The sequence below is a fragment of the Buteo buteo genome, chromosome 12 (assembly GCF_964188355.1).
Source record: "Buteo buteo chromosome 12, bButBut1.hap1.1, whole genome shotgun sequence".
Lineage (NCBI taxonomy): Eukaryota > Metazoa > Chordata > Aves > Accipitriformes > Accipitridae > Buteo > Buteo buteo.
Genome location: NC_134182.1, coordinates 16,190,975 through 16,207,050, shown reverse-complemented (window position 1 = coordinate 16,207,050; position 16,076 = coordinate 16,190,975). Strand labels below are relative to the sequence as shown.

At 35.7% G+C, this 16,076-nt stretch overlaps 1 protein-coding gene across 2 annotated transcripts in view; it reads left to right on the top strand.

The window, feature by feature from the left end:
- Nucleotides 1–13,930, top strand: part of LRPPRC (leucine rich pentatricopeptide repeat containing) — a 94,174-nt gene extending 80,244 nt beyond the window's left edge. For both annotated transcript variants that reach the window (XM_075042821.1, XM_075042822.1), the window contains exons 32-38: nucleotides 883–1,087; nucleotides 3,271–3,410; nucleotides 3,573–3,688; nucleotides 6,685–6,759; nucleotides 8,291–8,375; nucleotides 11,958–12,100; nucleotides 13,416–13,930. In XM_075042821.1, coding sequence (XP_074898922.1) covers nucleotides 883–1,087; nucleotides 3,271–3,410; nucleotides 3,573–3,688; nucleotides 6,685–6,759; nucleotides 8,291–8,375; nucleotides 11,958–12,100; nucleotides 13,416–13,472 — 821 coding nt within the window. In that variant the 3' untranslated portion in view covers nucleotides 13,473–13,930. The remainder of the gene's footprint in view (nucleotides 1–882; nucleotides 1,088–3,270; nucleotides 3,411–3,572; nucleotides 3,689–6,684; nucleotides 6,760–8,290; nucleotides 8,376–11,957; nucleotides 12,101–13,415) is intronic.
- The last annotated feature ends 2,146 nt before the right edge of the window (nucleotides 13,931–16,076 follow it).

Sequence of the window (16,076 nt, the reverse complement as noted above, 5' to 3'; positions counted from 1 at the left end):
TGCAGTGGAGTTCAAGTGGGTGTATGTTATGTTAGAAGTGTTATCACTTGGTATTCTAATTATTATCTGTGATTAATCCTGCCTATGCTGGTAAGGAGTAAGAGATTTTTACTGGAGGGGCATGTCTTTGTGTGTTTGCTCATGTAGAATGTAAATTGACAAAAATTCTGATTAGAGAAATGAGGGTGACTTCATCTGCAGTGGGTTTGGGGAGTTTGAGACAGATGGACAGGAGATTGATTTTGTGTGTTTTTAACATAGGTAGTTGCTATAATTTTAGGAGTTCTTGAGGTAACTGTCCAGTTTTGAGTTTATTTTTGTTCTTGTATGGAGACTTGTTTCCATTTTATTAAAATTCCAATTTTCTTTAAAAATTAAATGTTGGTAAACAAAGTTTTGGTGCACACTTAAAAAGACAAATCTGAATATTAGACTTTAGCAGTTTCAACAATTAGTTACTTTTTTAAACTATATTTATTCTTAAGTATGCAACATTTTTGGTTTTTTAGTAAAGAAAATTGATTATAGTTTGGAGAAAGAAACTGAAAAGGTCATGACTTTAAGGTCATAAGGGAGGACATTTATGACACAGCTACTTTCCTTGAGCTGGCTACTAAAATTAATTAAATGTTAAAAGTATATTAATACTTTTTATTGAGCAAATGTTAGAGCGTTTTAACCTGAATTACTGTTGAAAGTTTTTATTTGTGTGTGTCTATATTAAAGTTATAATTCACTATACCAATTTTGGGGCTTAAGTTCAGCAAGAGAATCATTTTCTGTACATGTTTTTGAAAGGGTAGGGTTAATGATACTAACAGCATGGTTGCCTTCTGAACTAAAGTCTGATTTCCTTTTCCCTTATTTCTTTACCATTGTTAGATGCCCTGGCTGTCTTAAAAGGAATGCTTGACAACGGCTTGTTGCCTACTAGACCAGCAGTTACTGTGCTCACTCAGACTCTGGCAGAAAAAGGAGATCTAAAGAACCTGCAAGCACTTAAAAACATGCTGGAAGGCATCACAAAATCAGTTGGTGTATCTGCCTCACTAATTGCTAATGCTATTGCATTGGCTCATACTAAAAAGTAAGTATTTCTAGGACTAGTATATGTAATTATTTTATGCAGAGCGGCAGGAAATGACTTGTGTTACCCGTTTTATTCTATTTCATTCTTACAGTGCCGTAGATCTTAAAATTCCGGTCAAGTTGAGCAGTGTGCTGTGCAGTTCTGTTCTGGTATTATTTCCCAAATACATTTGGGGTTGAAAATAATTTAATGAAATACAGGGATAGCTATGAAGTATCTGGGAGAGCATAAAGTCTTCTCTGGTGGTGTAATTTAGCTTTGATACCTTTGGTCTAACATGACACCTCACACGAAGTGTTCTCCTTGGTGTTAAATCAAAAGCCCTATGAAATTTGAAAGTAAAATTGAATTACTTCATCAATATAAACATAAAAAAATCTTGAACTTAACACCCACAGATTATGCATATAACACTTGTTTGAAAACAAAAATGTGCTACCTGTTCCAGTAGTTGAAATGACAAAATATTATTTTGTTCACCCTCAAAATGTGAAAGCCAGACATATATCTGTGGAGTGGTTTTATAGTTTTTGTCAGAATTATAAAAAAATTGGCTCCTATGCTGTTTTAGGCCACAGTTTCAGTCATGATAAATATCCCACACTTTGAGTATCCTTGATTGCAACTGTTTTAATTCAGTATCATGTTCTGCCTAGCATTTTTGTTTTAGTTGATACATTGGTACTGTGCTAGTTTATCCTTTGTATAAAACTGCATGGGGGAAGCACTTCTGGGAGAAAGGGCATACTATGAACTCAGATATCCTTTGCAGGAGCCAGTCTTCAGGAATCCTACATATTCCATTATTTTATTTCAAACCAGTTTCATCAGGTAGAGCTCCTGTGTCTAACTCGGCAGGAAAGCTGTAGAACTGTATAGTACATAACAGATACCTAATCATCTCAGGCATGCCAGGCCAGAGAGAATAGTCACTGCAGTGTTTGGAACAGCAAGAGCACTTGAATTGAAGGCGAACCATGCAGGCCAGTTCCAGTAGTGAGCTCGCTATGTTTTCAGCCACTAAAAAACAATCTGTCTATAAAGGACTGATGCTGTAAATACTTAGATCTCAGTAGTCCTTGGCACAGTTTTAGTGCATTGACTTTAGCTGAAATTAAACAGTCCAAACAGGAGAGATTCTTCACGATTTGTCTCATAAGCTGCATATTTTCCTATATTTCCATGTTATAAAAGTGTTGCAAAGTCATGCTATGTTCTTAAGATGTAGATTGCTGACAGGAATAAATAAATAAATCACTGTATGCAGGCACAGGTTATTTAAACAGCATCAACTTTTCTTTTCCTATACTGAAACTAGCTTGGATGTATGAAAAGACTTAACAGCAGCACAAATAATAGGTACCTTACATATTCTTAAATATATGCAAGCTGTACCTTGAGAACTATGAAAAATAGATTTTTCCAGATATTTTTAATACCTGTTCATTTATTGGTAGAGTCATGTTTCCGATACAGCTTTCAAAGCATTTTTCATAGCTTTCCAATGTGCTGTGTTTCTGCTTCACTAAAAGCATTCATCGTGCTCCAATGTCTTTTTCAATTAAATTAGTTTTTAGAGTTGATTGATAAGAGATGTTGTCATTTGAACTTTTTAGAATGCTATAAGTAGAGTTTATACTTCGGTGAATACTTCCTGCATTATTTTATCAGCATTTGCTATACTTAAGCCATAAGATTAAAAGTGTTTAGACAAAGGTACTAACCAAATGACATTTAGTATTGTCTTTTGCATCCAAAAAGGCAGGCATGGGAAAAATTGGGTAAATAATTAATTGAATAGCATTTAAAAAATATTTGAGTTGCATGCATTAATTATTCAGATACCTTCTCTTAATGTTTTGATTTTGCCTTCTAGATTTGCAAAACACATTTTCCTAAAGCAGTTAGCTGAACTCTTCTTTCCTAATGAGGAAAAAAGTGTGTCAAAATTACTTAGGCTTTGTACAGGTCAAAGGTCATAAAAAATTTATTTATGGGTTAATTTATTCATTCAGTCATAAATGGTTTCGCTTTTACAATATTTGAATGAAGTCATAGGTACTCAGCTATTCCTGGGAAATACAACCTTAATGTAGAAAACAAAAACTTTAATGTAATTGTTTCTTTAGGTGTAGAAATCTTGATTTCAGAAACTAAGCTAGTTCAATCTCTTTTCCTAGCAATGACCTTGATGCTGCTGTGGAATACCTTGAGCCTCTGCTTATCTCTGGTGCACAGAATCCTGATCAAGCTGTCAAAAATATTTCCTATTTGTTAAGAAAGGTGTCTGAGGAAGGATTAGAACCAGGTTTGGAAAAATGTAAGTTAATTGCAATGATGCTTAAATATTCTGACTAGACAGAGGTGTTATGAAAGAGCCATTACATGTAAAACCTGCTCAGTCAGCATAAATCATGCCTGTGAAGTTTACAAAAGTGGCTTTTCAATAGAAGATTTTCCTTACGTACTCATCATTTTGCAGTTGGTGTGATGGCAGAACGACTGGCCAGTCAGTTTGGAATTTACAGACCTGTCACAGATCTTTTCCTTCAGTATGTCAGTGCAGACAGAGTGGATGATGCCAGATCGCTGATACAGGTAATGACACAACAAGAGAGGTACAGAAATGCTTACAGCTCTTCAAAGGTTAACTGAGAAATTGTCAAAAAGAGGTGTTGTATAGCATAGGCTAGTATTAGTATGCTTTTGAATTACAGTGTGAGTAGCAGTAGCACAGTTTAGACTATTCCAAACTGTGAGCTAGTACTCTAGTACTAGTAGTAGTAGTGGGTGCCAGAGTCAGAAGGTTTTTTGTCTTCTAACAGCCTGAAGGAAATAAAAGGAGGATTTGTATATTGCTTGAAATTCTGTCCAAAGCAAATATTCTTTTGTAAGTTTTCTGCTAGACAGCAGTTGCTTCTTGCAAACCATTTCCTTGCAACTTCTCATATAATTTCTTAAGTGCTATAAACATAAAAGTGCCTTAACAGCTGTACAGTTTGCAGACCAGAAGCAGGCAATGTTTACTTTTCATGGACCTTATTTCACCTGATTGCTCTAATATTGTATATGCTGTATTCAAGGCTTATTAAAAGCTGAATTTGCTTTCTATTCCCTTGAGTGTCACAGATGCATTAGAAGACAAATGGTGGTCTCTGGGCCACAGTCTCAGCTGAGTTAGCAGTCCTCAAGGAATGAGGCAGCTGTATTCATGCCACTTGTACAGAGCTAAAGACAAAGCCAAGCCAGAGGTGGGATGAACTGTGGGTGATGGGAGCTGCTGCTGGCAGCGTGCACAAACAGGCTCCGTCAGGGAGGCTCATCCCAGCAGGTGGCAGTCCAGCAGTCACCCTGATTCTGCAGATTGTTCTGTGTGCTAGGCTCCCGCCTCAGATTGAGGCCTCTTACCATCTCTTGGTAGTGCATACTACTCATTTACCAGTTCCTAAGTATTTTAAGCTGCTAAAGAAAAAGTTCTTCTTCATCCACCAGATCTTTTATGATAATCCGAGACCATTTTTTGAGAAGAATGCATACCAACAAATGCGTTCAGTTACTTTTGCTGCAGTGCGAGGTGTATTATTTGTATATTCACTGCTCTGGAATGTTACTTCGTTTATTGCTTTGCCTATCTGGTCATCTGAGGATTAAATTAAAAGGAGGCTACAATTTTGATATAAAACCCTCTTGCTATATAGCATGAAACATCAAAATAGAAAAAAACTCAAGTTACTTTATTCTTCCTGATTTTTTTGATTGCTCTTTGATTGAAATGAATGAAATTGAATGAGTGAATGAAAATCTGTTACAATTTCTTGCTTTTGTGAAAATAGGGGGTTTTGCATTTTTAAGTAAAACCTGCACATTATTAAAATTTTTCAAAACATGGAATAATTTCCATTCATGTATTCCTAAAACTTCTTACTACAACAGCGTCCAACTGTTGGAATTAAATTCATGGCTCTGTAGCATACTTGAAATAACATTGTATATGCTATCTTGGGGGAGAATTTAAATATTTCATGTTAAGTGGACATTCACAGATAAGCTTGAGATGAAACTTCTGTGTATAAGAATTTATTTTTATATGGTACAGGAAAAATTTTCAGTTGTGTTAAACATTCTTGACTGCTATTGTGGATCAAGTATTCTACTAATAGGTAACTAGAAGATAGTAATAATCACTGTCCATTATTTGTTACTTTCTTGAAAAGTAGACCACAATCTAAATGAATTATTTTGCTTGTAATAATCTGAAACATTAGTATACACGTGGAGAATTCTTGCTTTCAGAAATGCAACTAAGAGTCTATTTAAAAGTTCAAGGAACAGCAACAGTGTCTTTTGTACTGTCTGGAGGGAGAATGCTTTTACTGGCCGAAGTCAAAAGTAGTTTGATATTTCAGCATGAAAGGGGACTGTGGAAAACATTTCTCCAACTAGACTGTCTCTTTCCTCTCAGACCACCTACTGACAGTAGGTGAGAATGCCTGGGATCAGTAATAAAATGTTGCAAGTTTCTCCCATGAATATTTTGCCTGTATCATCATAAAGCAATTTTTTGTCAGAACAGTATGGGTACATTTTTGTCTTAGTTTGCCTGATGGAATGAAGCTTCACACCTTTTCACCTGGACCTTTAAAGAGCTTGTCAAACCATATTACATATATAGTATATTCATAATAGCATAAACCAAAATTTCTTGTTTACATATGTCTAAAATACTAATTGACTGTAGTAAATTTGTGGTATGTGTATTTTTCCATGCACAGTATTCTCTTCCTGTGCATTTTGGTACTGATAAAATATCTTACAGCTGGTAAAAAGCACTGTGCATTGTAAGAATTTTAAGACTGACACCTTTGAGGAATATACACTAAAATATTGTCTTGTATATTTTATTTTGCCCTTGTTTCTAAAGTAAGATAGATTTTTGATTTATCTGGTCTGTCTTAAACTTTTCTAAGTTCAACTTCTCCCTCTCAAACCCTGTCTATTGCAGTGAAAGCCTTTTATAAAATAGAGAGATTGAAATCAGTCCTTTGTATGCATAAGTGTAGGTAATTATACTTTAAAGAGAACTTGCTTTGTACATTTTAATTTTTATAAAGAAACGAGCAGTTATCTCCCTGACACCTTATTAAATGTATAATTAACCTTATGATCCCTAGCTCACTTGTGAATGCTTGGCAGTATAATTGGAGAGGAATAGTGTTTCTCTTTTTCATTCTTTTGCAGTCCTAAACCTCGTTTTTGTGGTATGTTGAAGTATTAGTTTAATTCTTTCCCCTTTTGTTTTAAACAAACTTTATACTACCATTTTAAAAACAATGTTTACCAAAATGGTGCATGAAATGAACTTGTTTGCTACGTTCAGTGGTGGTGTTTCAGGGGGGAGGGAAGGGGGGTGGTGGTGGTTTGGGTTTTGGTTGTTTTGTGGGGTTTTTTTGTAAACTAATGGTCGGTTATTTACCTTGTAAATGGGTAATATATTAGTATATTATTTTAAACATCTCTAGTTTGAAATTTTCACCTTAGTCATTTTGTTTATCACTAACCTACTCATGACTGCTACATTATTTCTTTTTCTTTAGAGGTGTGGTGCATTAGTTGAGGAGAAGAGAACTTTAGTGAGTTTTATGGCTAGATCAGCATCTAAACCTGGACAGGTATAGTATTTTTTTCATGTATATCATTGTATATGTAGCAAAATACTATTTCATCAGCCTTTGTTGAAGTGTTTTGGATATTGAACTTCACAGTTGACAGCTTTATGAGGTTTCTTGGGGAGGGAGGAGGTTAGTTTGCAGAGCTGGTTACATTTAAAGGAACAGTTTATGGAGCATGATGGAAAGAAGGGTGTAGTTAATATTTTTCTGTTGTTCCAGTAATTTCCTGCATTTTTGATGTTATACTTTATATCCTACAGACATTGTGCTTTAAATGTTTTACTGCACTATCCAGTTCAGTATCACAAGCTGAAAGTACTTACTTTGTTAGCTACATTGTAGGAATACAAATGCAAGTTAAAAACTCAGCCTCTCTCTAATGATAAAATACCTCTGTTTACATTAAAAGACAGATTTCATATTATTGTTATGGTGGTTTGGGCATGTATCTAGTTTGAGCATCTGTTTAGATTTGTGGCTTTGTGCTCATTCCCTATAATTCAAAATGCTCTCATTTATGTGTCTGCTCTACTCTTGTCCCTCCCTCCTCATATGCCCCCCCTCAAAGTAAAAAACAACACACCCCCCCAAAAAAAAACCCAAAACCCAACAAAACAAAAAAACCACCACACACAACCCCCCCCTCCCCCACAAAACAACCCCCACAAACCCCATCACTGAACAACAAAAAAACCAGCCCCAAACACACATGCATGCAAAACCACGTTGATTTCTCTTTCATAGAGTGGCAGCATCAGGAGGCAGTTAATACACAAACTAGAATAAATGCTTTTCAAATGAGGGAAAATGCACATTTATGGTTTGTGGAACTTGCCTTTAAATACTCAGAGATTAAAAGTTCTTCTGTTGAAGTGATGATGATAAATATGATGATAATCACCATCTTTTGGTGTCTGTAGAAGAAATTTAAAAACTTGAATTTTTCTAACTTTCAAGCTGAAATTCTAATAACACATAGAAGTTAGTAGCATGTGATAAATATGTTAGCAATTTCTATAAACTTTTTTTAATTCAAGACCTGAGAGGTTTTGAAACTGGAATCAGAGGTTGAGGGAGGGAGGTTCCGAATTCAAGCACATTAGTTAATGATCTGACTTCTTTTAAGCACTGAACATAGCTACCATTGACCTCTAGGTCAGTGAAGTCTGCCGAGTGGTTTGCATTTTATTTTAAATTGGTTGAAATCCTGACATATTCTCATTAATACATTAATTTCTTCCTTAAAAAAAATAAATTGAGAAACTAATGTTTGGCCTGCTTTAGTATGGATATTAGTCCCGCATTTTGTTTGTTTTACTTTGTGCCTGATTTCTTTGACTATTTGATATCTGCTTATGAAATTTTGGGAAGGACGTTATGATGTCTACTTTCAGTTGCACAATCCATTCCTTGTTATCAGTACAGTTCATTTCACTTAAAAGTTCTGAAATTATTCTAAATTTGGCAATTTTATTTTGTTGTTTAAGATTTGAAGTTAATGCTCTTTTTGTCTGTGCATTAAATTTCATAGGCGAAGAAGATAGAGACACTTTTAGAACTGATTCCTGAGCATCTAGATATGGAAATTGCATACCGTTACCTCATGAGATGTTATGGTAATTTACTCTCCTTGGAATACTTTTTTTTTAGTAAGAACTCTTGAGACATTCAGAAAGGTCATGGAAACCCTTAGAGAGGGGAGTAGGATCTACACTATGTAACTTGCTTTACAGTTTGAGCCACAAAGAGGTTGGCGGGGTTTGTCTGAGGTTTTTGTTGTTTAAGTCTGTTGAATCTGTATACTGTCCTAACTATTAGGTTGGAAAAGCAAACAACTGACACAGTCCTTTACAAAGGGAGCTATATTAGATTAAAGGACACTGCTACAATAGAGGCTAAGTAGGGACTTTGTGGAATAAAAAAGAATCTATCCTAACCCATGGAGAGCAATACTGTAGGAATGAATGGCTTTTAAAATGAATCTTGCTTTTTTTTCCCCAAAACATGTAATAAGTATATTGTTTCCTTTTATGTGTGTGTTTCAAAATCATGATTACTTTTATCAGTAATGTGCAAGGACCTTATTGTTATTAGTGTAGATTCTTTATACCTGTTTTAATTTAGCCAAAGTTAATATTCCAGATGCCTTCATCTGGATTTACCTAAATAGTAGATTTGAAGTGCTAATCAGTTCTCTTTATAGTTGAGGCCAGAGAGGAACAGCTCTAAAAAATCAAGTTGCTTATTTAAGTATGTTTATTTGCAACACTCAGTCTTGAAAAACCAGGACATATAGCCCCTATGGCAACACTCAGTTGGAAGCTTGCAAGGTCGCATCTCTTTGCTGTAGTGTCCTTTGCCTTGTGTACTCCGATATGGTCCTGCAGTTTTATTACAGGGAGCAAATATTCTTCACATATGTATTACAAGCAAAAAGATACAATGACAGAAACCCTTGTGCTCCAGTCTATCACAGAAGAGATAAATAGGAATAATTAAGTAAAATACTTCAACCCCAAACCCACGATATGGTGTTAAAGGAATAAAAACTTCACTGTATTTGAATCAAGTTGTAGAATTTCTCATGATGTAGTATCTAACTTAAAAAAATCACTTGCTTAGTAATGTTCAAAGCAGCAATCACTACCAAAATTGTTTAGCCCTACAGTTGCATTCACAGCAGGGTAAGTTTTCTAACATGTTTTTATAAAACAAAAAAATGCCCTTTGTCACCAGCACTGTACTTGCTGCTATCATTAGCCCTTTACTGCTTTTAGCTCAGTAAAAATACCGTAAGTGAACTAATTAATTTTTTCAATATCCTTTCCAACTACGTCATAGTACTACGATTTCATAAAGAGATTGCAGAGAATCAATCACTTGCTCTATTATACCTAAAACAGTGGTTAGAGTGTATTCAACATGTGAAGCCACACTGTATGTGAACAGATGGTTGCTGTAGTTTCTTTAGGCAGAGACGTAGCTGACTCGTAGCAAGTTCTAGAGGAGACAGTACCAGCATGAAGAGTTTGAAAAGCTGTTCCCAGGTTGTTCTGTACAAGCATCTCACCTGTATGAGACATCAATTCCACTCCTATATCAGGTAGAAGAGTGCACATCAGTTACTTGATCCACTTTACCAGGGCTGGACTGGGTCAGTTGTACTAGGGTATCTTTGCATTTTCTATTACATCTTTCTGTTTTAAAGAATAAGGTGTTGTCCTACTCTGAGGATATTCGGGGCATTTAATATATTCTGTCCCCACCATGTATAATATGTACAGACCTGTACACATGAACAGCAATTCAGCTACATCTTTCCCTCATCCCTTCTCTTCCATTTTTGATACTTTCTGCAGCGGTGAGTATGGTAGTCTCATTTGGCTCTTAAAATGATCATCAGCAAAATATTTAGCACAACTGAAATTTAGAAGGCTGTGCTTAGGTTGCGTTCAAGCCAAGAGGGCTAGAAATAAGATCTTTTTTTTCATTTCTTTTTTTCATTTTACAGTTAGGAAGCTTTAAAACATGATTTCTCATTTTCATCCAAGTCCAACCTTGTAGTATCATCGTTTTCTAGGAAACAAATTATTCTCCTGTCAGGTACAGTGTTATTTTTAATTAGTTAGGGAAATGAAAGATAACAGAGTACTATTACTACAGTTAGTTACTGTTGCTAGTTATCAAAATAAATGGACAAATAAAATAAGTGTTTATGTGTTTAGCAAATACATAGTAGAATATAGAACACAGCTGAAAGAAGTCTGATCGTATATCAGACATCCACAACTGAACAAGTGAAGGGACATTTACTCCTTTCTTTGTCCTGTATACCTTCTTGAAAAAGGAAATACATAAAATCACATTTGCATGGTCCATTAAACAGAATCTAAGTATTAGCTCTTTTTTGTTTGTTTTCCATACAATAAATACATCTATTTCTTTAAAATAGAAAGTTAATGATTTCTCTTAAACCATCACTTCATGCAGTTTCTGCAGTAGCATCCCACATTCTAAAAGGAGCTCAGCCACTTGCCAGACATGAGTGGGAAGCTTTTTCTCATGAGAAAGGGACACAAGCTATCCATTTCTGCATAATTAAAGATTTTTTTTTCTTTTAGAACTATTGGTTTTATAGCCCCTATGGTTGTGAAGATGGTGTTTCCAAATGTGAACAAGAAAGAACCTGAGACAGCTCCCATACTGCAGATGTTTGCATTTTCCCAAGTAACAAAATGCATTTAACTGGACATGATGGCTTCCTTGTTGTTTACAAGGTGCTAGGAACTGTTGTACTGCTTCTAGGACCCTGAGGACAACAGTGAAAATGTCAGGGGTCACTTCAATTTCATCCTGATGTGTCTCAAGCAAATATCTGAGCAGCAGAAAAGTCTATAGTTAAGCATGAGTCAATGTAGAAGGAGGAGTTTCTGCCCTCTCCCACTTTAGAGGAAGGAGAAATACACTGCACTCTTCTACAGCTAGAAGTGAGCAGTGCTTTAAATAAATGAAGAACGGATTACTTAAAACCTGTTGCAGGGGATGGTACCTTTTATGGAATATCCAGAAAAAATGTTATTGGTTACTTAAGCAGTTAAGGTTTGTCATAGCGTTAGTGGGTCAGCAAAAATTGTCTCCTGCTCAATAGGATGAAATAGGATTTTGTTTGTGTTCTAAAATGAGCATCTGACCTTTGTTTTCTTTGTTCCTTTAGGTTATAGTTTTGATGTACCCAGCACCTGTAACTGTAACAATATTCTACCCTTACTTAAGGGATTAAATTCTGTTCTAGGGTTCTCACATGCTGAACTTGGGTGACTTTTGTTTTAGCTTTTGTATTCATTTTTTTTCACTTGCTTCAGAAAGAGGCATATGGCTTTGTATTTCACATCCTAGAGTGGTGTGTTCTCACTGTGCAGCTCCTACTCCTTTGTGGTTCCAGCACATGCTTGAAGGAATTGATCATCCAGCCTCAAATAAAAAGGAAAGCTAGAATGGCTGTATGTTCTGTTCTTTTATGTGAATTGTCAGTAGGATATGAATAATATCTGGAATATTTGGAATATTGTATATTAAAATATTTAGAATATGTTTTGGCAAGTAGTAGGAATGTGTGACATCATGGAGACAGGTGAAAAGAGGAACACTTTACCAATGGGGGGGGTATTTTCAGTTTTGGTGTTGTTTTTTTTCCTCAGAATTGGATGGGGATGTTGCTTCTGTAAAGGCTGTGTATGAGAAAACAAAAGCAAAGAATATACAGCTGCATGAGCTATCTCTGAAATCTTTAGCAGCTTTTCTGAAGAAAGTAGGAGAGCCTGTCCCTTTCACTGAACCCCCTGTGAGTATTTCTTAATTAGGAAATAGATCTGCAGAATCGTGTATGTTCAGTGTTAATAAAACAAATTGCATGAATAATTACATAGGGATTAAATCTCTGCAGAGACTCCTCAAAGGAGGTAATGTATGAAGTACTGAGTGTTGTAGGAACTATAGTAATCTTGCATTGGATTTGACTTGAAGAAATAAAACCTCTTGGGGCTTACGATATTTAAACTACCTGATCTTTATCAGGCACTCATCTACAGGTGTGCTTCTATCAAATGTCCTTGGGACATTTATCTAAGCCATTGAACTTAAAAAGGCTTATAGAATGTTTATTTCATTAACAATTAATGGGGTTTAGTTTGCATTAATTACCTGTTTTCTGTCTAGTACAAGTTGCTGCTTTAGTAGGATGGGATTTTAGAACTGTAGGAATTAACTTTTTTAATTAATAGAAGCTTTGCTTCTAGCTGCCTTGCCAGCAGATATATGCAACTGTGCAAATATATCTTATTTGAGGGTGACAAGTGGCATGATACTAAATCTGTCAATACTGTAAATACTTTTCACATCATTCCTTTGACTAACAGTCTACTAGTACCATTTTAGCGAAGCAGACTTTAAAGACTTATTCTGGTTTTCCTCTCTAAACAAACTTGTTATTGCCATTTTCTAGCCACTTTTTAAATTCTAAAATAAGTGTTTTTCTGTAGTTCCGTGAAGACCTGATTATATGTTGTTTCTCTGCATTGCTTCATGATAAATGTGATTTTCTTTTCTTAGTTTGCAAAAAATTGGAGAAAATTTTGGCATAAAATATTTGGTTTAGCTTTTTAAGAGCTGTGGATTTTTTCTGCAACCTTGACATAATTTATAATTGAAATTTTATTGGACTGTGTAAATTTAAAACCTAGAATGTCTGTTTCTTACATGTAGTTAGTGAAAATAAGAGTGTTTTTTCAAAGTTACTGAAATTATTCATTTTTTTATTTCCCTGTTCAATTTTTCTCTAATGCAGCTTGGTTTTTAAAAATGTCTCAATCTTTTTGGCACAATTGCAGATTGCAGTTAAAAAGTATTTTCTTTTTAAAATGAAATTGATTATATTATTGCATTTTAATAGAAGCTTCATTATGCATTTTTGGCAAGGTTTTCCTTTTCCTTTTATTCTCTCTGGTGTTTCTCTTAATTATACAGACTTCAGTACAGGTCTAGTTTTGCATGACAGAGAATAATAGATTTGGCTTTTGTCAGGACATAAGATTTTGTTCAGAATTAGTAACTTTTCAGTTGAAACAATGTTGAACTTGTTTATTCCACTCTATTTATAGGAGACATTCAAGTTCTATGTGGAAAAATGGAGGAAAAGAAGATTGGAAGCATCATGAGCAGACAGTCTTTTATGCTTTAGTTGTTTATGAAATTGTTTAAATATTACATTCAATAAAAATGTAAAAAAGCATGTTCTTCTGTGTAATTTTTAATATAAATCTGTGTTTAAACAGCACTTTCCATAGTTGTAATTGATAGAAACATTCATTAATAGAAATGCTTTAAAAATTGCTAATGAAATATCAAGACGCAGCTTTCTAGGCTATTTCTGGTTTGATGTACTATCTGCTATAGCCTGAATTGTATTTTGGCTTCTGTTGATTCACCCAAATACATGTATATCAAGAAAGTTGCTAGAGGTGTATGTAACTAACTTCAGCAAACTGTCTTATCCTTTGTTGTTCTTTGCCTGATCAATGTACTTGGGGTGGAAGTATACGGGTGAAGAACATCATCTCCAGAATTCGTCTGTATCTACACAAAAAATAAACACCTTTTTTAGATTTCTCCTAAATGTACTTCTCTTGTGTTAAGTATCTCGTTAGGGCGTTTGATATTATAGGTAAGGACAAAATACTTCTATCTTTTACACGAGCTTGTGTGCTGTAGTTTTATAGTGTCTTCAATTCATTCTCATAACTGTTAGTCCAGTTAATTTTATGGTGTGGTAGGGATAACCCTGGCTGGATGCCAGGTGTCCACCAAAGCTGTTCTATCACTCCCCCCTCCTCAGCTGGACAGGGGAGAGAAAATATAACAAAGGGCTCCTGCATTGAGATAAAGACAGGAGAGATCACTCACCAATTACCGTCATGGGCAAAACAGACTCAACTTGGGGAAAGTTAACTCAATTTATTACCAGTCAAGCAGAGTAGGGTAATAAGAAAATAAAACCAAATCTCAGAACACCTTCTCTCTTACCTGTTCTCACTCCTCTTTCTGGCTGCCGTTTCTGTGTGTCCCAGCAACTTTTTTTCCTTCTTAAATCTGTTCTCCTAGAGGCACCAGCACCGTCGCTGATGGGCTCGGCCTTGGCCGGTGGCAGGTCAGTCTTAGAGCTGGCTGGCATTGGCTCTGTTGGACACAGGGGAAGCAGCTTCTCACGAAAGCCACCCCTGTAACCCCATCCCCCGCTACCAAAACCTTGCCACACAAACCCCAATACATATGGATACAAGAACTGCATATCTGTGAAAACATGCCTTTTAAACAAAGCAGTGGCCATTATTTGCAGGGGTAGCATTTTTTACTTGGTGGGAGACTGGTGGGCATGCTTTATTTGTATAAATGTGGGAGTAAACCTACTCCGATGTGACGTTTTACAGTCCAGCGTTGTGGAATCATGAAAATAAGACACTTATAAATTACAAAGATTAAAGAATACATAGAGAATATATCCTTTATCTCTGTGAATAATGGTGGAAACTCACAAATGTGCACGTTGGTATAACAAATGGAATATGGTGCCTATGCAGTACTTCAAAACAGGTTTTAATGAAATGAAAGCTGTGCATTTGATATCTTTTTTATTGATCTTTACATTTTCAGTTAGTTAACCTTATCTTTCTTAGGTTTTCCCACATAGGCAACACTGTGGTAATTAAAAATTCACGTGTGCCCCCCAGGTTTTGGCAAAATTTTGAAGGTTTGTACTGTAATCTGAATGTGTCAAAGTTAGAAAGAAATTTGGACCTAACTTTTTGAAGTAAAATTTCCAGTTCATTAACTAGTATATTTACAAATACACAGGAGATTCTTGCTGTGCTTAAAAAAGGAGGCATGACTAATCAGAGGCTGAGGAGAGTGGTAAATTTTGTTTTCCAAACAAACTGGATGAATCGTAGCTGTGTCTGCTCCACTGGTGGTGTGGTTTTACGATGACCTTCTTTACTTCATTTCACAAATTGAGATGTTTCTTTTTTCTAAAGCTACAGCTACATTACATGTGTTTCAGTGTAATAGCAGCATAATTGAAGACTGTGTCAACTAGTTGGCAACCCTTTCTCTAGTATCACAGCTTTTGTTTTTAGAGGTCATCTCGTGAATCTCTCAGTTGCACAGCGGTAGCTGTGTTGCAGTAAGTTGAGTCGCATCTGAGTGTAACTGGAGGCAATGGGCCTGTATGCTTTTTGAGCTAAGGTAGCACATAAGGTAAGGAAGAGAGTATTACTTGAAGCAAACACCAGGTCATCACAGAGGAAGTTAAGAGCATATCTGTAGATCTTTACATTTTTGGCAAGGAAGTGGAATCTCATGTGGTCGTGGACCAGATGCAATTGACTGTCAGGTGCTGCATCCATCATTAGTCTGTGCTGTGATACTGGCAGGTTGTGTTTGTTGGCTGCTGCCTTCTGAGGCAGAAAAGCAGCGTGCAAGGCCACAGCCAGATGCATGGCTGCAAGTTACTAGTGCCCATGCATGAAGTCTGACCATGCAGGATTACTACTAGTTAGCATCTACATGTTTTTCTTCGAACAGGTTTGACTTGAACTCTAACAGAATAATGCCCTATAATTTAATAGCTGCAATTGTGGAAATTGAAAGTAAATTTGATAGCCTGTAACTGAAGAATATAAATTAAATTGTTTTCAGCTCTGAAATTGCATTTTGAGTGACCTCATGGAAAGTTAAGGGCTGAATGAGCTGGTTGCTGAGCTGAT